The 24401-nt window shown below is 40.3% G+C and overlaps 1 protein-coding gene across 3 annotated transcripts; it reads right to left on the bottom strand.

Moving 5' to 3' along the window:
* LOC100993580 (zinc finger protein 682-like) lies at positions 1–23542 on the bottom strand. Of its 3 annotated transcripts, none has more exons than XM_008968292.5 (5): positions 23349–23542; positions 14703–14782; positions 12757–12883; positions 12050–12145; positions 1–3727 (listed from the first exon to the last, which is right to left on the bottom strand). In XM_008968292.5, exons 2-5 carry the CDS (start codon positions 14715–14717, stop codon positions 2691–2693), a joined length of 1275 nt encoding a protein of 424 aa, XP_008966540.2. In that variant the 5' UTR covers positions 14718–14782; positions 23349–23542; the 3' UTR covers positions 1–2690. The 3 variants fall into 3 exon arrangements, with proteins under 3 accessions (XP_008966540.2, XP_034806177.1, XP_034806179.1); XM_034950286.3 differs by having other exon boundaries at positions 14703–14767; XM_034950288.3 differs by lacking the exon at positions 14703–14782.
* Positions 23543–24401: the final 859 nt, after the last annotated feature.

Here is a 24401-nt window from a genome sequence, read left to right as displayed (position 1 = left end):
TAAACATTAACTTGATTTAATCATTTTACAACATAAACATATATCAAAATATTACACTGTAGACAGGTATATACAACTATTATTTTCCAATTAAAAATACAATTTTTTAAAAATTTAATTTTTCTTTTTCAATGAATCTTTGATTTCTTCACTTTAAACTCTTAGGTATTAAGCATACAAATGTTTAATGGCTTAGGATAGTACCTAACACATTATATGAGCCAAATACTAACTACTCCTCCAAACTATCTTTTTTCATAGCATTCTTCAAATACAAGATTATTCTGTATATCTTATTAAAATTTATTTTTCTGCCTTATCTAAATATTGATAAAAATAGAAGGTAGGGCATTTGCCTGCTTCATACATTCCAAAATCAAAGGGCAGTTTTACTAATTATTTTTACATTCAGTAACTCATTTGTCTCACACAGTAAACACAAATATTATGTAACAGAACGATATTCATATTCTTCATCCTAAAAATGGAGAAAATTTTGAGTTCTTTATTGATTGTAGTACGGGACTCATCTCTATTTTTTCAAATTATTCCATGTCAAGTGCCTAGAATAATTGTTCATGACATACTATGAAATAAAAAATACCGATAGAGATGGATTACAAAAGTAAACTGAAAAAACATCCTATGAATTGTTTCATTATATATAATAGAATATACTTATATCCATATAACAAAAAAATTATATCTTTTTAGATAGAATAGCTGTTATAAACTGCTTAAGTTGTACATTTCATCAACACTTAATGAAAAACATCAATTTCTCACAAAAACTTCAAGCAGTAGAAGAGGTAACATTTCTTAATTCATCTATTAGCCAATAATACCCAAAGGAGACAAAAGAATCACAAGATGACTATGAAACAACATCCTATTTAAATTTAGACACAGAAATTCTCAGAAATATTTAAAAAAAGAATACAAAAAGGTATAAGGATGATTACATACCATGACTAAGCAGGGTATTTTCACAATGCAATGTTCGTTTAATATGATACAATATTACTTGAACAAAGTAAAAAAATGTAATAATTGAAATAGAAAAAGTTTGGTAAACTCAACACTTATGAATGATAGAACACCAAGAAAACTATTAGAAGAAAACTTTTGAGACCTGCTAAAAGTCCTCCATGAAAAACCAAAATTGGCCCAGCGCAGTGGCTCACACCTGTAACCCAGAACTTTGGGAGGCTGAGGTGGAAAGACTGCATAAAGCCAGGAGTTCAAGACCATTCTGGACAATACAGGGAATCCCTATCTTTACAAAAAATTAAAAAAAAATTTATCTGGGCATGGTGGTGCATGCCTGTTTTCCCAACTACTCAGGCAGTTAAGGTGGGAGGATCACTTGAGCTTAAGAGGTTGAGGCTGCAGTGAGCCAAGATGAAAAACTCCACACCAAAAGCTAATATACTTAATGGTGAATGACTAGGGGCTTTATCTGCAAGTCTGAAAACAGGACGAGAATTTCTACTTTTACCACTATTCACCATTGTACTGGAGGTATGAGCCAAAAATTATACTAGAAAAATCAATACAATTCTCGATTAGAAAAGAAGTGGAATAGTCTTTTATTGCCATAATGTTGTATTTTAAAAGTATAAGAAATTCATTAAAAACCTACTTGAGGCTGGGCATGGTGACTCACGCCTGTAATCCCAGCACTTTGGGAGGTCGAGGCGGGCGGATAACAAGGTCAGGAGATCGAGACCATCCTGGCTAATATGGTGAAACCCTGTCTCTACTAAAAATACAAAAAATTAGCCGGGCACAGTGGCAGGCGCCTGTAGTCCCAGCTACTCAGGAAGCTGAGGCAGGAGAATGGCATGAACCCAGGAGGCAGAGCTTGTAGTGAGCCGAGATCCGGCCACTGCACTCCAGCCTGGGTGACAGAGTGAGACTCTGTCTCAAAAAAATAATAATAATAAAATAAAATAAAATAAAGTAATAAATAAATAAAAACCTACTTGAGCTAATATAGAAGTTCATCAATGCCACAAGATCAACATACAAGGTTAGATAGTACTTTTATATTATAGGAATAAACAAAATAAGAATTAAATTAAAATTTAATTAACAGTATCCTAGAAAAAAAAATTAGAAATGAACTTAACAAAATAACGGCACATACTATACACTGAAAATTATTTAAAATGCTGAAAGAAATCAAAGAGCTGAATAAACTGAGATATACTCAATATTCAAATATAACAATACTGAATATGAAGATCAAAATACCCAACAAATTTATCTACAGATTCAATGCAAATTCCAATGTAGCTTTTCTTTAATATAAATTGACAAGCTCTTCCTAAAATCCATATAAACATGTAAAGAAAATCAAACACACAAGAATTCTGAAAAATAATAACAAAATTCAGTAACTTACACTCCTGATATAAATTCTTACTACAATGTTACAGTAATTAAACAATATAGTACTGGCATAAGGACAGATTTATGTAGACCAAAAAAAAAAAAAAAAAAAACCACAGAATTAAAGTTCCATTAATGAACAAATTAATCTGTGGTAAAATTATTTTTTTCTGTGAAAGGTGTTGTGACAGTCATTATATTTATAATTCTTTAGTTCAGTATGAACTCTGGTCCTGAGTAAGACACGAGCAGGTATTAAAGGCTTTGCCACATTTTTTACATTTGTAGGATTTTTCTCAGGTATGAATTTTCTCAGGTACATTGAGGTCTGAGCAGTGGTTAAAGGTTTTGCCACATTCTTCAGATTTGTAGCATTTCTCTCTTGTATGAATTCTCTTATGGTTTGAAAGGCTTGAACAAGATATAAAGACTTTACCACATTCTTCACATTTATAGGGCTTCTCTCCAGTATGAATTCTTTTATGTTCAGTAAGGTGTGAGCACCGGTTAAAAGCTTTGCCACATTCTTCACATTTGTAGGGTTTCTCTCCAGTATGAATTCTCTTATGTTTAGTGAGGTTTGAACACTGGTTAAAAGCTTTGCCACATTCATCACATTTGTAGGGTTTCTCTCCAGTATGAATTCTTTTATGTAGTGTTAGGTATGAGAACCAGTTAAAGGCTTTGCCACATTCTTCACATTTATGGGGTTTCTGTCCAGTGTGAATTTTCTTATGTTTGGCATGGTTTGAACTGTGGTTAAAGGCTTTGCCACATTCTTCACATTTATAGAGTTTCTCTCCAGTATGAATTATAATGTGATTAGAAAGGCTTGTGAAGGATTTAAAGACTTTTCCACATTCTTTACATTTGTAATGTTTCTCTTCATTATGAATTGTCTCATGTTCAAGAAAGCATAAGCAGTGCATAAAGGCTTTCCCACATTGTTTACACTTGTAGGATTTCTCTGTGGTGTGGATTCTCTGAAGTGGAGTTAGAACTGAGGATATGTAAAAGGAATTGTCACATTCTTTATAGTTGGAAGATATCTCTCCAGTATGTCTTATCTTATGTCTATTTAGATTTGACGATTTACTAAAGACTTTCACACATTTATTAAATTGAAAGATTTTGGTATGTGTCGTTGATAAAGATTGGTTAAGTCCATTACAACATTCTTTCTGCACCTTAGATTCACCCACACTTTCCCAATCTTTCTTTAAGTGTAAATTCTCAATGCCACAGCTTCCATATCTTCTCAGTATCACTTTTTGAAATGAATCTTTTATACCATGCTCTGGCAAGAGGTCTTGGGTGAAATGAGAAGAAACAGCTGAAAAAAATTAAAATAACATATTATCCAACTTACTGGACTTAGGTGAATATAATTTAAAAAGCTAATATATGAAATTATACCAAACACATTAGCGAGATAGCATAATAAAATACTACAGGCCCTGATTTTTTGATGAACATAATATAACAAAAGTATACTGAACAAAATGCCTTTGTGAGAACTCTAGAAACCATATTAAAAGCCATAGACAAGGGGAAGGAAAGCTTGTTACATTTACCCACCACAACTCTTTCTTCTCCTCAATACAGCATAATGACTTCAGGAATAAACTCCCAACTCCTAGCTTCTCCTTCAATAGAGACAGTAGTGGCACATATGCCCATACTTTTGATGGAATTTCCAAAGACTAGTTTCTGTCTCCCATGACACAAAGTGCTGAAAGGAATAGTGGTAGAATAGAACCAACCTTTGAATTAAAGGTTGGTTCTGCTGAGACCAAAGGTAAATAATTGTTATAGCAGCAGAGAGGCTGCAGTACCACAGACAGACAACAGATTTAGCAAATAATTGATTAGAGAAGAAGAAAGAAAGAAGAAACAAGGGTAAACCTCTTTAACTGGAAATTAAACACAAAATTCCAGAGAACATACATCCTGAGAATAGGTTTGAGAGGCTCATGGAAACCCTAGCCCAAGTCACTTGGTATCAGATTATCCAGGACAAGGCCATTTTATAAAGATTTTGACAGGTGGCTTTTAGTGCCCAAATCTCAACCAAAGATTGCAACATATACATTAGGGTAACATGGCTCAATCAAAAAATAAATAAATAAACAAATATCCAGAAATCAACCCTAAAGAAATGGAGATGTATAAGTTACCTGAAAAATCTGAGATAACCATTTGAATAATGCCCAATGAGTAAAACAGGAAAACAGACATGAAATTAAGAAAATGAGAAACCCTGACAAATTCTCAAATGTAAAAAAAAAAAAATTAAGAAGCTCAACACATTTCAAATAGGATAAACACAAACAGACACATAACAAGATACATTATAAGCAGTTTCAAAAAATTACAGATGAGAAGAGAATCTCAAAAACAGAAAGGGAAAAGCAATGTGTCATCTATAAGCATGCTTCTATGAGATTACCAGAGCATAGTTGTTTCATATACCATCATTCTAGTACTATAGAATTTTATTTTTGTGTATGTGATCACAGGGCACACAGAGAAAATAGGAAACCTGCCCTACTTGAAGAAACAAATCTCTAGAAACTGACCCTTAAAAAAGGGAGATTTTTGCATTTTTTTGACAAAGAATTTAAAGTAATCATCTTAAACATGTTCAATGACCAAAAGTAGAACACATATAGATAACTCTACAAAATCAGGTTGGGCATGGTGACAAGAGCATTATGGTTTACATAAAGTAAAATATTCTCCTTATTGTTCATTTAAAAATAAATCCTGGCTATGTACGGAAGCTCACACCTGGAATTCCAGCATTTTGGAAGGCTGAGGTGGGAGAACTGCTTGAGACCGAGTTCAAGACCAGCTTGAGTAACACGGTGAGACTGTCTCTACAATTTTTTTTTTTTAATTAGCCAGGCATGGTGGTATATGCCTATAGTCCCAGCTACTTAGAAGGCTGAGGTGGAAGGATCACTTGAGCTGAGGAGTTTGAAGCTACAGTGAGCTATGATCATACCGCTACACACCACCAGCCTGGATGACAGAGTGAAACCCTGTTTATAAAAACAAACAAACAAACAAAAAACAGAAAACCATGCATGAGGAAAATAATACATCAACAAAGAGATTTAAAAAAAAACAAAAACCTATAAAAAAGAACCCAACTAAGCTTGGTGTGGTGGCTCACGCCTGTAATCCCAGCACTTTGGGAGGTTGAGGCAGGTGAATCACGAGGTCAGGAGGTCGAGACCAGCCTGGCCAACATGGTGAAACCCCGTCTCTACTAAAAATACAAAAAATTAGCCGGGCGTAATGGCGGGTGCCTGTAATCTCAGCTACTCGGGAGGATGAGGCAGGAGAATTGCTTGAACCTGGGATGCAGAGGTTGCAGTGAGCCAAGATCACTCCACTGCACTCCAGCCTGGGCAACAGAGCAAGACTCTGCCCCCCACACACACACAAAAAAAACCCACAAAAACCCAACTAAAATTGTTGAGCTGGAAAATACACTGTGTTGAAAAATTAACTGAAGAGCCAAAACAGCAGACTTAATGAGGCAGAAAAAACATCAGCAAATTGAAGACATATCATTTATAAATATTGAGTTGTGGAAGAAAAATTTTAAAAATGGAAAAAAATGAAGATGGAATATTAGACTTAATAGAAACCATTCAGTAGACCAATATATCCATAAAAAGAGACTTAGAAGATATAGGGGAAAAGCGGTAAGTTATTAAAAAAAAAAAAAGGGGAGGGGGGCTGAGAACTTCTAAACTTTCAATGAGATAAAACCAAAATATTACTAAGGATACTTGATCTAAAAAAAATTTACTTTCAAAAATAAGTGAAAAATAGACTTCCAAGATAAACAAAAGCTGAGAATGTTTGCTGCTACTAGTACAGTCCTACAAGAAATGATAAAAGCAGTCCATTATGTTGAACAATAAAATGATGCTGGAGAACATCATAAATTCATATGAAAATATAAAGCTGTTAAAGGTAAATATACACACAGATATAGACTTGTCCAATGTTACATAAAACCAAAAGCTCTGCAGAATGTGAAAAACAATGTAAATCTCTGTAAATCTATTAATAAATGCACAATATAAAATGATATAATTTTTGACATTAATATCAAATGGGGGGATATAAAGATAAATAGTTCTTATACTCAATTGTAGGGAAGTTATGAGATAGATTATTAGAACTTTAAGAAGTTTTATGAACTGTCCATTTGTCAAGGTGATCACAAAGAAAGTACTTATAGAAGTAATGCAAAAGAAAATGAGAAAGAATCAGAGCATGTCACTGCACAGTCAACAAAACAAAAAGACAGGCAGTGAGAGAGGTGAGAAAGGAAATGAGGGACAACATATCTACAAGGAACAGAAAACAATTACAAACAAGATGGTAATAGTACTGCCATTTCCTTTAGGAATTATTTTAAATATAAATGGATTAAATTCCTTAATGAAAAGAAAATGGCTGAATAGATTAAAAACAAACAAGATTCTAAAATATGCTGTATCCAACAGACTCAACTGTAGCTCTAAAGGAGTCAAACAGGCTGAAAGTAAAGAATGAAAAAAATATGTCCCATGAAAATAGTAACCACAATTGGGTGGTGTGGCCACAATTATATCACACAAGATACATTTTAAATTAAAAACTGTCACACAAGACAAAGATTGATATAATGGTAAAATAGGCCTATTTACCAAAAATCTTTAACAGTTTTATATACACACACTCCACACACAAGCATACATATATATGTATATATAGTATATGTGTGTGTGTGTGTGTGTGTGTGTATATATATATGAAGCAATATTTGCTGCCACATATATGAAGTGAATATGGACAGAAATGAGCTGAGATATACACAGCAATACAATTGTAAACTTCAAGATTCCACTTTCAATAATGAATAGAAAAATGACATAGAAGATCAGTAAGAAAACAGAAAATTTAAGGTTTATAGACTAATTAGACCTAACAGACATGTACAGAATTCTCCAGGAAAAACAGCAGAATACGCAATATTCTCAATTGCATATTCATTCTGTTAGGACACATAACAACTGACCAAATGTAAGAAGACTGAAATCAAACAGTGTATTTTTTTCTAACCAAATCCAAAATGTGTAGAAATTAAACACACTGTTGAACACATTCTTGCTCAAGGGTCAGATGATTGTTTTGTTAAGATATCAGTACCGGCTGGGTGCGGTGGCTCATGCCTGTAATCCCAGCACTTTGGGAGGCTGAGGCGGGTGGATCACGAGGTCAGGAGATGGAGACCATCCTGGCTAACACGGTGAAACCCCCGTCTCTACTAAAAATACAAAAAAATTAGCCAGGCGTGGTGGCGTGCGCCTGTAGTCCCAGCTACTCGGGAGACTGAGGCAGGAGAATGGCGTGAACCCAGGAGGCAGAGCTCGCAGTGAGCCAAGATCGCACCACTGCACTCCAGCCTGGGCGACAGAGCAAGACTCTGTCTCAAAAAAAAAAAAAAAAAAAAAAAAAAGGTATCAGTACCAACAGTGATGTACAAATTCAACGTAATCTCTATCTAAATCCCAATGGTACTTTTTTTGCAGAAATATTTTCCAAATCCTAAAATTTGTTTAGAAACTATGACTAGCCAAACACCATTTCAAAAGAAGAAAAGGATGGGTGTGGTGGCTTAAGCTTGTAATTCTAGCACTTTGGGAGGTAAACATGACAGGATCATTGAGGCCAGGAGTTTGAAGCCAGATTGGACCCTGCCTCTATTATTAAAACAAACAAACAAACAAAACAACAACAACAACAACTATAAAATAAAAAGAATAAGAAGAGGCTTTACACTTCCTGGTTTCAAACATATTACACAAAGCTATAAAAAGACAAATATGAATAAATAGATAATGAAACAGAAGAGAGAACCTAGATATAAACCCTTTTGGATACAATCAAATGATCTTCCACAAGGTTGCCATGGCCACACAATAGGGAGAGACTCTTCGACAATCCATGTTGAAAACGGAGTATCTACATGAAAAAAATTAAGTTGGACCCTTCCTTTGCATTATATGCAAACAATATTTTAAAAGGATTCAATGCTTAAAAATAAAAATATAACAAAACTCTCAGGAGAAAATATAGAGAAGATCATGACATTGGTCTTTGCACCGTTTTCTTGGATATGATGTCAAATGCATAAGCAACAAAGAACAAAAAAACTGAACTACATCAAACTTCAGAATTTCTGAACATTAAAGGAACCAATTAGTGGAATGAAAATGTCACCTTAGAAATGGGTGAAAATATTGACCTATTAGATATTTGATAGGAGTTAATGTACAGAATGTATCTCTCCTAAAACTCAGCCCCCCAAAAATAATAATTTGATTTAAAAACAGACAAAGGATTGAACTGACTTTTCTTTAAAAGATAATACTCAAATGGCCAACAGGCACTTGAAATAAAGCTGAAAATTACTAATTTGTAGAGAACTGCAAAGCAAAATCACAATGAGCTATCACCTCACATCCATCAAAATGGCCACTATTAAAAATGAACAGAGGCTGGGCACAGTGGCTCATGCCTATAATCCCAGCACTTTGGGAGGCTGAGGCGGGTGAATCACATGAGGCCAGGAGTTCGAAACTAGTCTGGCCAACATGGTGAAACCCCATCTCTGCCAAAAAATACAAAAATTAACCGGGCATGGTGGTGCATGCCTGCAATCCCAGCTACTCGGGAGGCTGAGGCACAAGAATCACTTGAACCCAGGAAGCGGAGGTTGCAGTGAGCCAAGATTGCACCACTGCATTCCTACATGGGTGACAGAGCAAGAACCTGTCTGAAAAAAAAGACCAACAGAAACTAATCTGTCAAGGATGTGGCGAAATGGAAACCTGTGTGCGCTATTGATGAAAAAATATGACACAGCCACTATTAAAAAACAGTATAGAGATTCCTCAAAAAACTAAAAATGGAATTATCATATAATCCAGCAATCCCATTTCTGAGTATATATTCAAACTCAGAACCTAGAAGATATATTGCAGCATTACTCACAAAAGCCAAAATGCAGAATCAACCATGATGTCCCAAATGATCAATAGATAAAAATAAATGTGACATATGCATAAAATTGATATTATTTAGCCTTAAAGAAGGAAATATTGTTACATTGTATGATAAGGATAAAGCTTGAGAATATTATGTTAACCGAAATAAGCCAGTACCAGTGACAGTGTATGATTCTACTTCTATATAATATCTTAAGTAGCCAACATCATATAGAAAGTTGAAGGGTGTTTGCCAAGGGCCGGAGAGAGAATAAAATGGGCAGTTCTTACTTAAGGAGTACTGAGTTTTGATTTTGCAAGATGTAAAATTTCTAGCGGTCTTTTGCATAACAATGTGACTACGTGTAACGTTACTAAAAATGTATCCTTAAAGGTGCTCAACATCACCGGTCATCAAACAACCGCAACTCGAAACCACGATGAGACATCACCTCACACCTGTTTGGATGGCAAATATCAAAAAGAAGAGAGATGTGTATTATTCAAGGGATGGACAAAAGCCCTGACTTCACTACTGCATAATCTCTCCACTTAAGAAAATTAATTTATACCCTAAATTCATACAAATAAAAAAATCTACAAAAGAGATAATGTGGCATATACATAAGACTGATATTATCAGCCTTAAAGGAGATATTGTCACATTGTATGATAAGGATAAAGCTTGAGAATATTATGTTAACTGAAATAAGCCAGTACAAGTATTGACAAAGGTGTGAAGAAAAATAAATTCCATATATTGCTGCTGTGTTGTAAATCGATAGAGCCATTAGCAAAACCAGTATGGAGGTTCTTAATTGAAAAATGAAAAAGTAAAACTACCATATAATTCATCAATCCCACTTCTGTGTAAATAACCAAAGGAAATAAAATAATTATCTCAAAAGAAAAAAAACTGTACGCTCATGTTCATTGCAGCATTTTTCACAATTGCCAAGATATGAAAACAACCTAAATGTTTGCAGACACTAAAAATAAAAGTACACACACACACTCTAGAATGTTATTCAGCCATTAAAAATAATAAAATCTTGCCATTTCAACAACATGGATGAACATGGAGGAAATTACGCCAAGTGAAATAAGCCAGGCACAGAAAGAAAAATACTGCATAATCTCTCTTATAAGGGGAATCAAAAAGGGTTGAATTCAAAGAAGCAGAGAGTACAAAGATGATTGCCAGAGGCTGGAGTTAGGGAAAATTGGGAGCTGTTGTTCAAAGAGTACAACTTTCCATTATAAGATAAATACATTTTGGGGATCTTGTGTATAGCATTATGACTGTAGTTCATAATAGCATTCTGTATGCTTAAAATTTGCTAAGATAGTTGTATCAAATCATCACATTGTACACAATACTTACACAATTTTTATTTGTGAAAAAATCCATGTTACACACATGTACATATATACATAAATGTATACACACCAACATATATATGAATAACAGTTCCAGTCATTCCAAACAAAATTATAAAATTACAGTTATTATAAACTAAGGTAGCAAGTGGAAGTTAAACATATGCTGAGCACTGCTCTAAGCTACCCAAATACACAGCATATTTAAGAAATCTAGGAAGCTGATACGGTTTGGCTGTGCCCCCACCCAAATCTCAACTTAAATTGCATCTCCCAGAATTCCCACGTGCTGTGGGAGGGACCCGGGGGAGGTAATTGAATCATGGGGGCCAGTCTTTCCCGTGCTATTCTCATGATAGTGAATAAGTCTCACGGGATCTGATGGCTTTCTCAAGGGTTTCTGCTTTTGCTTCTTCCTCATTTTCTCTTGCTGCTGCCATGTATTTAGCCTCCCGCCATGATTCTGAGGCCTCCCCAGCCATGTGGAAATAGTTAAGTCCAGTTAAACCTCTTTTTCTTCCCAGTCTCAGGTACGTCTTTGCTAGCAGTGTGAAAACCGACTAATACAGAAGTGAATAGATACACTAAACCACACTACAGTTGAGAATTTGGGGCAGAGTTTAAATTACCAGTCTCAGTTTATACTAAAACAATAAATGTTTAATAAAAAATAACAGTTTCTTACATTTAGGGAGATGTCTAGTGTTCTTATAAAATTACTGAGTATAAATTTCTATAGAATGACAATTAAAACCTCTATAGAATGGGAAATCACAAAGCAGAAAACATGTAACATCTGTTCTGGTGTTCCTGGGATTCTGAGCCAAATCCCACTGCTCTCACACACCTTAGACATAATGCAAAAAGGGAACTTAAAAAACAGCTTAACAAACAGTTTCTCAAAAATACACAGATATTCCTGTGTCCCCAAAGCAATGGAAGAACAATCAGATCATACGGTCTGTTCCAAGCTATGAAAAAGCCTTTGGCTGTCACTGTCATCTTGAAGAAAGATCACTGAAGGGAAAGTAGAGCCCTAAAAGAATTTCAGAGCATGGGACAGAAGGTGTTCCTATGTGACAGCAAGGGAAAGAAACTCAGGCTTCGCAGAAACCATTTCCATTGGAGCAGAGCTTCTCAAACCACATTTTAAGGTCTGGCTTCCGCCTTGATCTTTGAACCTCTCATCTGTATCATCCACTTCATTTACTCCCACCTACCTGGGTGTCTGGCTACTGTCTCATGTTTCTTCACATTCCAGGGCTCATTCCTTTGCTCTAGACAGGTGATCAGGTCTGGCTTAGAGACAGCAATACCTATTTTAAAAAAAAAATTAAAAGGACCTGTTTTATTTTTTGAGAAGTAGCATGACTCTTGCTTGGATTCTCTAATTACCAACCTAGTACTGTGCTCAGTAGAGAAATAAGGAAATAGAAGATTCTAAAAATTAATCCCAAAATACTGTTTCCTGACAGAACCTTTAGAATATTTGGAAAGTATTTTAAATTTGTGAGTCCCTAGCTTCACTACCTAATACTACTGAATCAAAAATGACAGAATCTTTAGAATATTTGGAAAGTATTTTAAATTTGTGAGTCCCTAGCTTCACTACCTAATACTACTGAATCAAGAATCGGTGGTGGTAACTGGACTTTTCAGGGTGTGGGCGACACTATTTTATGCTACTAAATTTCTGGAATTGCCACCACTACTCTGAGTACGCACATCACCTCAAGAAAGGAAGGTTAATGTCAAGATAAAATACCTCCAAGATTATTTTGTTCTATACCAACAAATCCCCAAGTTTTCCTTGAAAGCAGAAATCTGAAATTCATTCGTGCAAAGCAGAATTCCCAAAAATATTCTACAATGAAGGAAATAAAATCCTTAGTGTAAAATAGAAATTATGCATTGAAGCGATCCTCACCCAGGGAGACCAGGTTTCTGTAGTTTTCTAACATCACGTCCCTATACAGATTCTGCTGAGCAGGGTCCAGATAGCTCCACTCCTCCGGAGAGAATTCTATGGCCACATCCCTGAATATCAACAGTCCCTGGCAAAGAAAAAACACATACTTATCAAGTGGCCGTGGGCAGAGTTCTTAATTTGATTCCAGGCACAAAGAGAGACAGAGAGAGCTGGTTCTTACTTATGGAAGAGACTGAAATGATCAAATAATTGTAAACACAGAAATATTCTCTAACATATTCTTTAATCCTGAAGAAAGAGGATGGCATAAGCTCCACATAACCAGTGTAGATATTCTACTCTTGTGAATAATACAGTATAAAATTAAGGGCATCAACACAGGCATATAGGTTTTTTCCTGCTCTATTTACATCACACAGGATAAGTTGTAAATATTTCTCATATGCAGAGGTCATGATTCATCAGAAGGTACCCCTCAAATTTTAATGCGTACACAATAAACTAGAGATCCTCTTAAAATGCAGGTTGTGAGTCAGAGGACCTCGGGTGAAGCCCGAGTCTCTGAATTTCTAAGTGAGCCATACAGTGATGCCACTCTGTCTGGGCCAAGGAAAATATTTTTTCAAACATGCAGGAAGTGGCAGAGTCTGTGTTTATTTCAGTTTATCTAACCAATAAACAAACACGAGAGCCTTCATTTTCCAAAGCAAGCTATAAGCGAGGAGAATCTAAAAAGAAAGAAGAGCTTCCTAATTAAATGTGATGGCTTATATGTATCAGTCAGTAAATCTCCCCAAGGTACTAAACAATAATGAAAAAAATACCTCTATAGTGCAAAAATCTGGCAGAGAGCACCTTAACCAAGTAAATAAAATTAAGATCAACTATAATAGGATAAATCAACATCAAAGATGTCAAGGATAAAATGACATCAAGGATCACATGACATCAAGGACACAGTATCACTGCTCTGATATTATTGACCACAAAAATAGTAAATTACAATCTGAACCTAATCATGTAGAAACATCCTTTTTTTGTTTTGTTTTTTGGAGACAGTCTTGCTCTGTCGCTCAGGCTGGAGTGCAATGGCGCAATCTCGGCTCACTGCAGCCTCTGCTTCCCAGGTTCCAGTGATTCTCCCACCTCAGCCTCCCAAATAGCTGGGATTACAGGCGTGCACCACCACGCCCAGTTAATTTTTGTATTTTTAGTAGAGATGGGATTTCATCATGTTAGCCAGGCTGGTCTTGAACTCCTGACCTCAAGTGATCCGCCCGCCTCAGCCTCCCAAAGTGCTGGGATTACAGGTGTGAGCCACAGTGCCTGGCCAGAAACATCAGTTTTATGCAAAGTTCAAGCTATAGCTGTTTCCCTGGTTCTTTAATCTGCAATAGGGTATTTCAATAGTGTTTCTTTAGCATCCTAGACAGCAAATGTCTTCTAATTATTCTCTTTTCAGAACTTTAAGTTATTCCAGGCAATGAATGCCATCCTCTTTAAATGTCTCTTTTCTTACTTCTGTTCTGCATAGAGATGATGGAGCATGTGGATGAAATCTAAACGGTACGTGATCCCCTTCTTCACTGACACCCCAAGACCCAGCCCCATCCCCAGGGACAATCCTGGGGATCCACACTTTCCCATGTTGATATGTCACAGAACATCTCAATACTGCCCATCATACATTAATGGTAAGATTTGGTCATGACATATAAGAAGCCTGGAAGGAGAGAATGGAGAGAAGGTTCTGGTACACAGGAAGAAGGATTTTACAGAGCTCCTCATCAATCATAAGAAAGGAGGGGGGAAGAGGGAAGGTAGTTGGGAAGAAACACATCAGGCAGGTACATCAGAAGTACAGAAATAAAGGTTTGCAAGTTCTAAGCACATAACATCCCAGAAGAAAAGAGGACACATCCCCTGAACCCAGACACATTCACCTGAGAACCAGCCATTTCTTCCTCTTCTTCCTTCTTCTCTGGGATTCCTTCTCAGGTGAGATTATCTGGACAAATCACACCTGCATTTGAGAATATGTCTTTAAAGGTGTCAGCACAACCCTTTCACCTGCAACCAGCACACCTAGAGGCAGAAGGCCCTGCAGTGCAGAAAAGGGAATACTCCCCTATTCTTTATCACAGGAGAGGAAAAATGAGCTACCACATAAAGACCAAAAATTTCCTGCCTTCAGGTGATCTCCCCTGCCATGAACTCCAGCAATTTCTGGTACAGCAAAGGAAATATGGATCTTGGTGACCTACCCCTATCAAACCCAAGAGCAGGCCCTCTGACCTCCTTTTGGAACCCAAGTCTCGTGACTGTATCTGGGAGCCCTCAAGGTTGACTCTGATCTCACCTTAGAGTCGCTGGGGGGCACTTACTTAAAACAACAATTATGCTTCCATCCAGACCACAGACAGGATCTTTGGAGATGGCATGTGTGATGGTAGTTCTCCAAACTGGCTATTTGATTCTAATTGAAAGCCTGGGCTGAGAAACACATACCTGAGTACTGTCTCTCTGGCTTCAATGTACATATAAATAATTTGGTATCCTAATTTGGTATTCCAGGCCCCATTCTAAGTAATGTGTTTCCGCAGGTGTGAAAGGGGTCTGCAAATTGGCTTCTATAACAAGTCTTCTGATACTGTTCCCCCGGACTCCTTATCAGCAGCACTCAGCTAGAGAAGGCAAATACGGCACAGAGTCCCTTGTACTCAACACCGGTATCACAACAGAAATGCTTTGGCCGGGCGCAGTGGCTTAGGCCTGTAATCCCAGCACTTTGGGAGGCCGAGGCGGGCGGATCACCTGAGGTCGGGAGGTCAAGACCAGCCTGACCAACATGGAGAAACCGTGTCTCTACTAAAAATACAAAATTAGCCGGGTGTGGTGGCGCATGCCTGTAATTCCAGCTACTGGGGAAGGCAGAGGCAGGAGAATCGCTTGAACCTGGGACGCAGAGGTTGCAGTGAGCTGAGATCGCACCATTGCACTCTAGCCGGGGCAGCAAGAGGGAACTTGGTCTCAAAAAACAAACAAACAAACAAACAAACAAAACCCAGAAATGCTTCTGATTGCAAGTGAAGACCACCAATCGCCATCCTGAAAAATGGCATTCTCTGCTGAGCGTTTAAAGTTTACTAAAGTCTAGAGAAGGCAGCAATGTCTGAGTAAGTCTGCACTGGGAGAACGTGGACACGGGCATTAATGACTGTTTACAGAACACATACTACGTGCTCAGAAGTGTGTTACAGAGGACAGCGCTGAAAACCTAGTAATAGGTGAGGTAATTCTAACACTCCGGGAGGTGGGTACTAAGTGTTCCATAATCCCCAGGGTTTACATGAAGGGCCCAGCTTTTCTTTTTCTGTTTCTCCATCACTGAGTTTTAGAAAGAAAATATATAGAATAAAAGCTAAATACAGACAGATGGGAGAGATACAGAAAGAAGGGGTTAAATGTAGTTGAGAGGGATTTTTCGTTGTTGTCGTGTATTTACTTTCTGGTAACTCATGGAGGAACTACTGGGTCTGCAGGATGAACAACAGGCTGCCGGGTGGGATGTCTCTAGCAGTACTGGTTTCAATGAAACACAAAGGGCCACAATTACACAGTTCTTTGTTCTCATTTACCTGCTTTTGGATTTGGGAAAATTGTCAGCACCTGCTCTGGAGAGATCACAGGAACCACCACGCAACAACTCTGATGTCTTCTAATGAATTCTGTGACGGAGATTTCAGGGTGGGATACGGCCTGGGAAGCAGGCTGATCTGGCAGAGCTGGGCCAAGAAGCAGACCCTCAGCGTCTCATCTTTACGCCTCTGGGTACTACCAGTTCTGTTTTTCCTAGGCCTGCCCAACAGACACTTGACTCCCAGAGTTTGTGTAATTTTAACCAATTTTAGCTACTTCCTCGTCTATTTTATAAGATCCAGTAACGAGCAATTTAACCAACACCCTTAGAGCTTTCTAGGACAAATATATTAGAAACTAAATATTTATTCTTGGCAAGGAAAATGCACTAGAAATAAAGATAATAACAACTCTTTTGTCCATAAATAGCCCTTCAGGTGGCAACACCAGAACTCACAAAAGAACAAGAAAAGAGAAGTGGCCCCAATGAAGCCACAATCCTCTGTATACCTCCCTTTGTGCTGACCACAGGATGCCGAATTTGACCGTTTATCCACTGGCTCTAGACTGAAAGTTCCTGGTTGGTAAGGACCCAAGACTGTGTCATCTGTTTTTGTAATGGCCATATGAAATGGAAGCAACTGGTTTATCAGTTTGAGTCTTGAGATCTCCTCCTTGTTTTTTACCCAATACCAGGAAACGGAAGCCAGTCCCATCTGGATATCAATCAAAGAGATTCCTTTTGTGAGGGGGAAAGAAGAAACATGCATGACTCATTTCTCTTCCTCTGAGATGGAAGCAGCTTTGTTTATTTGTTTATTTTTAAATGAAAAAAGCCTACAGCATCCAGTATTCCCAGGACTGACCCTGCTTAGCTTCCAAGATGAGATGAGATAGGGCATGTTGGGAGCGGTATGGCCATAGACTGGAAGCAGATTTAGACCTTCCTGTCAGCCTGACCTGAGTCTGCACTAATATTTAAAGACTCCCAGGTACCTGCGACAGGGTCCTCAGTGACCCTGGGCTTATGTCCCCATGGTGATCTAGGCAAGAGAGATTCCGGCTGATTCTGTGGGACAAAAATAGAAAACAGGCCGGCACGGTGGCTCACACCTGTAATCCCAGCACTTTGGGAGGCTGAGGCGGGCGGATCACCTGAGGTCAGGGGTTCGAAACCAGCCTGGCCAACATGGTGAAACCCTGTCTCTACTAAAATACAAAAAAATTAGCTGGGCCTGTTGGCAGGCACCTGTAATCCCAGTTACTCAGGAGGCTGAGGCAGGAGAATTGCTTTAACTCAGGAGGCGGAGGTTGCAGTGAGCTGAGATCACCCCACTGCACTCCAGCCCGGGTGACAGAGTGAGACTCCGTCTCAAAAAAAAAAAAAAAAAAAAAAACCCAAAAAAACAAAACTGCCACGGTGGAGTGGCAGATTCTTAATCCAGAGGAGATATCACCTGTCCCTAATTAGCTAAATCTTGAGTAAGAGAAAGGACAACAGTGCTTCCATGTCACACTTTACAGGTGGGTGTGACTGTGACCACAGCTCTGCCTATTTTGTGGCCCTAACCTCACCCTGCCGAGGTTCTTGTTTACATTTACAGACTCTGTCACCAGGCTGTTTTTTTTTTTTTTTTTTGAGACAGTTTCACTCTTGTTGCCCAGGCTGGAGTGAAATGGTGTGATCTCGGCTCACCACAACCTCTGCCTCCCAGGTTCAAGCGATTCTCCTGCCTCAGCCTCCCGAGTAGCTGGGATTACAGGCATGCGCTACCACCCCGGCTAATTTTGTATTTTTAGTAGAGACAGGGTTTCTCCATGTTGGTCAGGCTGGTCTTGAACTCCTGATCTCAGGTGATCCGCCCGCCTTGGCCACCAGGGTCTTTTTATACCAGGAGCTTCTCGCACAACTGTAACAGGTCACTGGACTTGGAAAACTCAAAGGGTGCCACTCTGAAACTGGGGCTTTAAGATGTCTGTGTCGGCCAGGCACAGCGGCTCATGCCTGTAATCCCAGCACTTGGGAGGCCAAGGCAAGAGGACAGCATGAAGCCAGGAGTTCGAGACCATCCAGGGCAACATAAGTGAGATCTCACCCCTACACAAAATAAAAAATAAAATTTGCAATGTGGTGTGGTGTGTCCCTTTAGTTCTCGCTGTTGAGGAAGGAGGATCACTTGAGCCCAGGAGTTTGAGGCTGCAGTAAGCTATGAATGTGCCACTGCACTCCAGCCTGAGTGAAAAGAATGAAACCGTGTCTCAAAAAATAAAATAAAGTAATTAAAAGCTTTAAGAAAGGGGAGAAGAGCAAAATTTATTCTCCTATTTTCTGGCGGGGAATTAAGCCTCTTATTTCTAGCTGCTGTCAGTATAAAGAGCTTCTTTCATGCTTGGGGTGTACGGACACCTGCAGGGGGTGCTCCCCAGGAAGAACTGACCGGGCCTTCAATGACCTGCCACAGCCAAGTCAAGGGCCACCGTCTTGGACTCGTGGATATCTGAATTCCAGTAGGTCTGGATTCAGGCACTTGAGGGGCAGCCTGGGACAAACTGCGTATCAAAGAGGGTTTGTGGGAAAGAAAAAACAGAAAAGTGCTGTCAAGTACCCATGTTAAGTACTCAGTGCAGGGTTAGTGAAGAAGTGGTCTGTGCCTACAGATACTGGCCCAAGTGGGGCTACGCTCCGGCTCATTCCTGTGTCCATGCAGGCAGATGAGAAGACGGTCACATCGTGGAGGGGCCAGGATGCTGGGGGTGGGGATAGGCCAGGAGTCTTCCAGGCACTTGTGTGGGTTTTCCATGGGAAACTCTAGAAGCAAAGGTGCTGTGATGGGATTCCTGAGGGTGAAGCCTTGTTCTGGGAGGGACATGGCCACGTCAGAGCCTAGTGGGTATGTTTACAAGTGGGTGAAAATCACGTAGTGGCAGCAGACTAAAGACGGGGTCTGTCCTCAGAACTCTTTGCTTCTAAGTCCTCAGTGCTGTCTGATCCTGAGAAGAGAGCTGGAATCCCAGGAGAATGTGCAGTGTGTGTGCAGGAGAACAGAGCCTCCCAATCCTGCGACACCCTGAGGTGCCTCCAGCCCAGGCCACTGTGATGTCTTGTCTTTTTTTTTTTTTTTCGAGACGGAGTGTTGCTCTGTCGCCCAGGCTGGAGTGCAGTGGTGTGATCTGGGCTCACTGCAAGCTCTGCCTCCCAGGTTCACGCCATTCTCCTGCCTCAGCCTCCCAAGTAACTGGGACTACAGGCGCCCGCCACCACGCCTGGCTAGTTTTTTGTATTTTTAGTAGAGACCGGGTTTCACTGTGATAGCCAGGATGGTCTCGATCTCCTGACCTCGTGATCCACCCGCCTTGGCCTCCCACAGTGCTGGGATTACAGGCTGTGATGTCTTTTTTTTCTGACACCAAATGTGTGGAGTTTGCTGAACACCAACCAATTCTCCAACACCAACAGGGTGCTGGAGCAACTCGGTTCTGACACCACCCAAGAAACAAGTTGGCACACGACCCACAGGCTCAGGACTCAGTCCCACAACGCTGCCCCCAAGGCAGGGGCCAGTCACGCGTCCCCGGGGGCCCAGCAATACTTCTGGGCTACTGCCCATAGATCAGAAACTCCCATCACCCACTCCTCAAGTTCAATAATTTGATAGAGCTATTCGCAGAACTCAGCAAAGCACTGTACTTACGTTTACCAGTTTATTGTAAAAGATACAACTCAGGAACAGTCAAACGGAAGAGCTGAATATAGCAATGGAAAGTGGTGGGGGAAGATGGAGCAGGCAAATAGCTGTGATTAATGAAATCCTTCAGCTCTGTGTTCTCCAAGAACAGCTTAATAAAAAGCAACACCCCTCTAACTTAGATGAAGCTCCTTCTTATACCTATCACAAAGCCAGGCACAGACTCTCAAATTCCCATTTTCCCCCTATAAACAGTCAGCTGAATAATTTTGTCTTCAGTTGTTAGAACAAAATACTTATTAACCAAACTGTTTAAGATTCTCTCCTTCTCCTAGGCCCATGAATTTGTCCCACCCTCTGCTTGAGCTAACATACAACTCCTATTTATGCCCCTCCTAGGAACAGGCTGATTTGGGAGTCAAACTTTCTCTAATCTAGGATCTGATTTGCCACCCTGCATCTTGTCCTCTCACTCTCACCTTTCTACTCTGGTTTGTTCCTCCAAATGAAAGAAAGCCCTCGTCTGCCTAAACTTTGAGATCCTGGAAGATATAGTTGGTGCTTTCCCTCTGTTGTAATACTCCTTTGAAGTAAGTAACTTCTTATCTAAATGTGAATTTGTTTTATTTGACAAAGTCTAGAAACAGCCCCAGAACAATAACAATTCCATCCTCAGAAAGAGCCTCCAGACTCCGACCCCAACAGCATCTGCCTGTGGATCCCAGGTCTCTAGGGCTCTATAGCTCCTCTCAGTATAAAGTGCTCCGTTCATGTTGGGGTGTGCAGGCTGGGACACCTGCAGGGGAGGCTCCCCAGTAAGAACTAACCAGGTCTTCAATGACCTTGTTTTGCAGGCTCAAGATTGGCCTTAGCTTAGAGTCACTGGGCTCCGACTTCTATTTCCCAGTCAGGGTTATTCACTTAGTTGTAAATGAAAAAATGCTCAGTGTTTGAAGAATCCAGCAAAATCACTCAAACACAGTGTTTATTTAAGAGAATAAAATTATAAGGCACTTACATTGTATACCTCAATAGAAAAAGCAAAACTCTCTATCAGTTTCAGACAATAAACGTCATAATATTTCCATAATTCAAATCATTCAGTAAACAATCACATATGAACATATCTAGGAGATGCCAAGTCCCATCTTGTAAAATTCAGTATTAAACTCAGACATCTAGATAACAGAGATATCAACTCCACAAGTCCTCCACCCTGCAAAAGAGAGGAACTAATATTTTGATGAATCAATGTAATTCACCAATTAATCTACTACATTTTTTTGTGGAAATGTATTCATTTCCTATAGCCATACTGGAAGAGGATTTTTCCCTATTACTTTCCCTGGTAGCATTCCCACAGCTAAGCCCTGGGATTCTGTTTAAAATCACCCCCTAAAAAAGAACAGGCCTGACAAACTTACTATACTCTAGTGAAGAAAAAGGTAAATCAGAATTTTTAACAAGTGAATATTTGACTATATATGTAATGTCTTTTCTGAAATCCACCTCTTAAACATTTTCTTACCTTTGAAACTCTACTGTTAAAATGCAATTGACAGTTAATAAAAAACTAAGGTTGAATTAAGTGAAAAAAATTTTTCAAGGTGTAAAACCCAGGAAGTGGCAATGCTGATTGGAACACAGACAAATCTGACTCAAGTGCCAAGTCAGGCCGTCCTATCACTTGGGACATTCCTCTGTTTCCATACTGCTCACTGACCACCTTCCCGCCTTGCCCAGGAGCCACCACACTGTGCCCCACTGGGTGCCCCAAGTGGCTTGACTTTGCAGATTCTTGCGCCCCCTCACTGCAGTGGGTTTTCCTTGTCCTTTGGAACAGCTTTTTCCCCCTTCACAAGTCTGAGAGAATCCAGATGTCAGAAATCATTTCTGTTTTTTCTTCTCAATATCAGCATCCAACTGGCTGACCAGCAATGGGTCTCCAAGGAACAGACGCTGGAGTTGGGTGAAGACAATCTTCATGTCCTAAGGGGTTAGCTTTGTAAATGAAGGGTAGGACCAGCTTCCTCTCAGCCCCAGGGCATCCATCTGCTCCCTTAAGAGGCTCCACCTCCATCACTGAGGCTGTCCTCTGGGAGGAAAGGAACAACGTGCTAATGTTCACTAAACATGCCTTGAGATGGGTCACCCCCGGACAATTATGAAACCCAGGCACAGAAAAAGACTGGAGGGTGGCTGAGGACACATGACCTTGTAAAATTTCCAAAGCAGAACCTCAAACCAAAGACATTCCGATAAGGTGTCTGTGCCTGGGGAAGATAAAAGAAGAGACACAAAGTTTTTTTTACAGCAGTGTGTCAGGTGATTCTTCTCTGCTCACATAAAATGTTTACAAACAGAAAACAGATGTCTAAAAAAAGTGCCATCCAATGCTCTGTGAAAAAATGATGAAAACACTGTGTGTGAAATGAACAATAAAGGACACATAGGCTGGGGGGACAGGATGGTGGATGTGAGACCGTGCTTGCTACACATTTGGAAACGCAGTGGAAAACCAGTCCCCCTCTGGAGTGTTTAAAATAATTAACTAGCAATCAATTAGACTGAAGTAGCACTAGGACCATCGGTTCCTAAGGAAAAAAATCTAACTGAAATACATGTCTTGTAAATTACTACCTTAGGAAGAAACGATATTCAGCCTGAACCAACCACAAACCTCCAGTTAACCTCTCATTAAATAACCAGGGAATTTCCACCTGGACAGTCCACATAAGGCGACTCCACAACTGTAACTGTAACCGAGTTCTGAATTTGGTTCGCTTCCTTATGCCCCTTACAAAAGCCTTTGCTCCAAGCACCCACAAACCATGACTGGGCGCTCTGCATTGATGAACAGCTCTTTGCTCAAATAATCTCTTTAACGTTTAAACCTTGACTCCCTTCTCATTTTCACCAGGAGAAAGGAGGGCCTGGGACCCCACAGCCCACAGCTCCTCCCACGCAGTGGCTCCTCCTGGGTCGGGGCTCTCCCCCAGGCCCCTGCCGTCGCCACCGCACAGCTGCCAGCGAGGGGACGGGCCGGGCGGAAGTCGAGCACAGAAGCGGACCGGACGCCGGGTGAGGCTGGCGGCCCAGCCCACATCCTGAGGCCAGGGGAAGCTGAGGGCCGGGCGGGTCCAGCGGGGTCTCGGGTCTGCAGACTCCGGAGGGAGCCGTGGGGAGGCCTGGGGCCGCCACAGCCAGTTCCAGCCCGTTTCCATCAGCCCCCTGCCCACCTCGGGACCCCGCCCACATACTCACCATTTCCCAGCTTCCCGGGTGTCCAGGCTTCTTAGCTATGGATCTCCTGATACCTGCAGGTCAGAGGGCAAGAGGCTGTGGCGGCCACCTGAGCTTCCCCGAGCAGAGCACGCCGAGCACAGAAGACGACCCAGCTGAGGCTGGCAGGAGAGACGAAGGCCCCGCCAGATCCCGGAAGCCGCGCCCTTCTGTCCGGCTGCACGCCTGATTGGACGGTTCCTACGTCAGCGCCCCTGATTGGATAGGGCTCCAGGCCCCGCCCCCTCAGTCCCTGAGTGACGGAGGATGTGATCGGACGCTGAGCTGAGGGCGACAAAGTGACAGGTTCTTGGCTGCAGCCTTTTCATGCAGGGCTTCCTGCTTGCGCTGGGCCTGGCCCAGCCCAGGGGGCATTTTCATTTAACCTTTTGTATAAGGTTATATCCATTTATAAATAATATATATATGTTATTCACAAATGAAAACAATATAATGGCAATGATTTTAACATTTCAGATTTTATGACCTTTCTGGCCTCTGGTAGTTTGATCAGGCAGCCTGAAATTTCAAAAAGGGAGGCAATCCTTTAAGAAATAAAATGTAAGCCACGTGTGAATTTTAAATTTCCTAGTAGCCACCTTTTAAACATTAAAAGTAACAGGTGAAACTGATTGTAATAATTTATTTAACCCAATATATTCAAAATATTATCATTTCAATGTATGATCAATATCTCAATATTCATCAATATATTAATGAACTATATAATTTTCGGTAGTCAATCTGTGAAACTCACTCTGTATTTCACCTCCCCAGCACGTCTCGGTTCAGCCACATTCCAGGCCCTCAGTACTCACACATGGCCAGTGGCTGTCACACTGACGTGCAGCTCTGAGGGAGGTGAAGGGTCTGAACCCTCATTTCCTTCCAGCAGTGAAAGATCGGTGCCTCCTTATCAACATCTCTCCCCAGGCCAAAGGCTGAAGGGACAGGGCCCTAGAGAGAGCAAGGGCTGCAAAAAGAGAGTGTCCACAGGTAGACCTTTGCTGCCCCGCCTGCTGTCCATCTTCCTTC

Source organism: Pan paniscus, chromosome 1, assembly GCF_029289425.2.
Source record: "Pan paniscus chromosome 1, NHGRI_mPanPan1-v2.0_pri, whole genome shotgun sequence".
In the NCBI taxonomy this organism is placed as follows: domain Eukaryota; kingdom Metazoa; phylum Chordata; class Mammalia; order Primates; family Hominidae; genus Pan; species Pan paniscus.
Note: the sequence above shows the minus strand (reverse complement) of the source record. Positions and strands in the feature narration are given on the sequence as shown.

What these genes read in the sequence shown, in the direction of transcription:
- LOC100993580 (XM_008968292.5), bottom strand. An exon ending in CAGAAACCTGGTCTCCCTGG is followed by an intron (nt 12,146 to 12,756) that starts GTGAGGATCGCT and finishes TTTTTAAAATAG; the next exon opens with GTATTGCTGTCTCTAAGCCA. An exon ending in GACAGTAGCCAGACACCCAG is followed by an intron (nt 3,728 to 12,049) that starts GTAGGTGGGAGT and finishes AATTTTTTTCAG; the next exon opens with CTGTTTCTTCTCATTTCACC.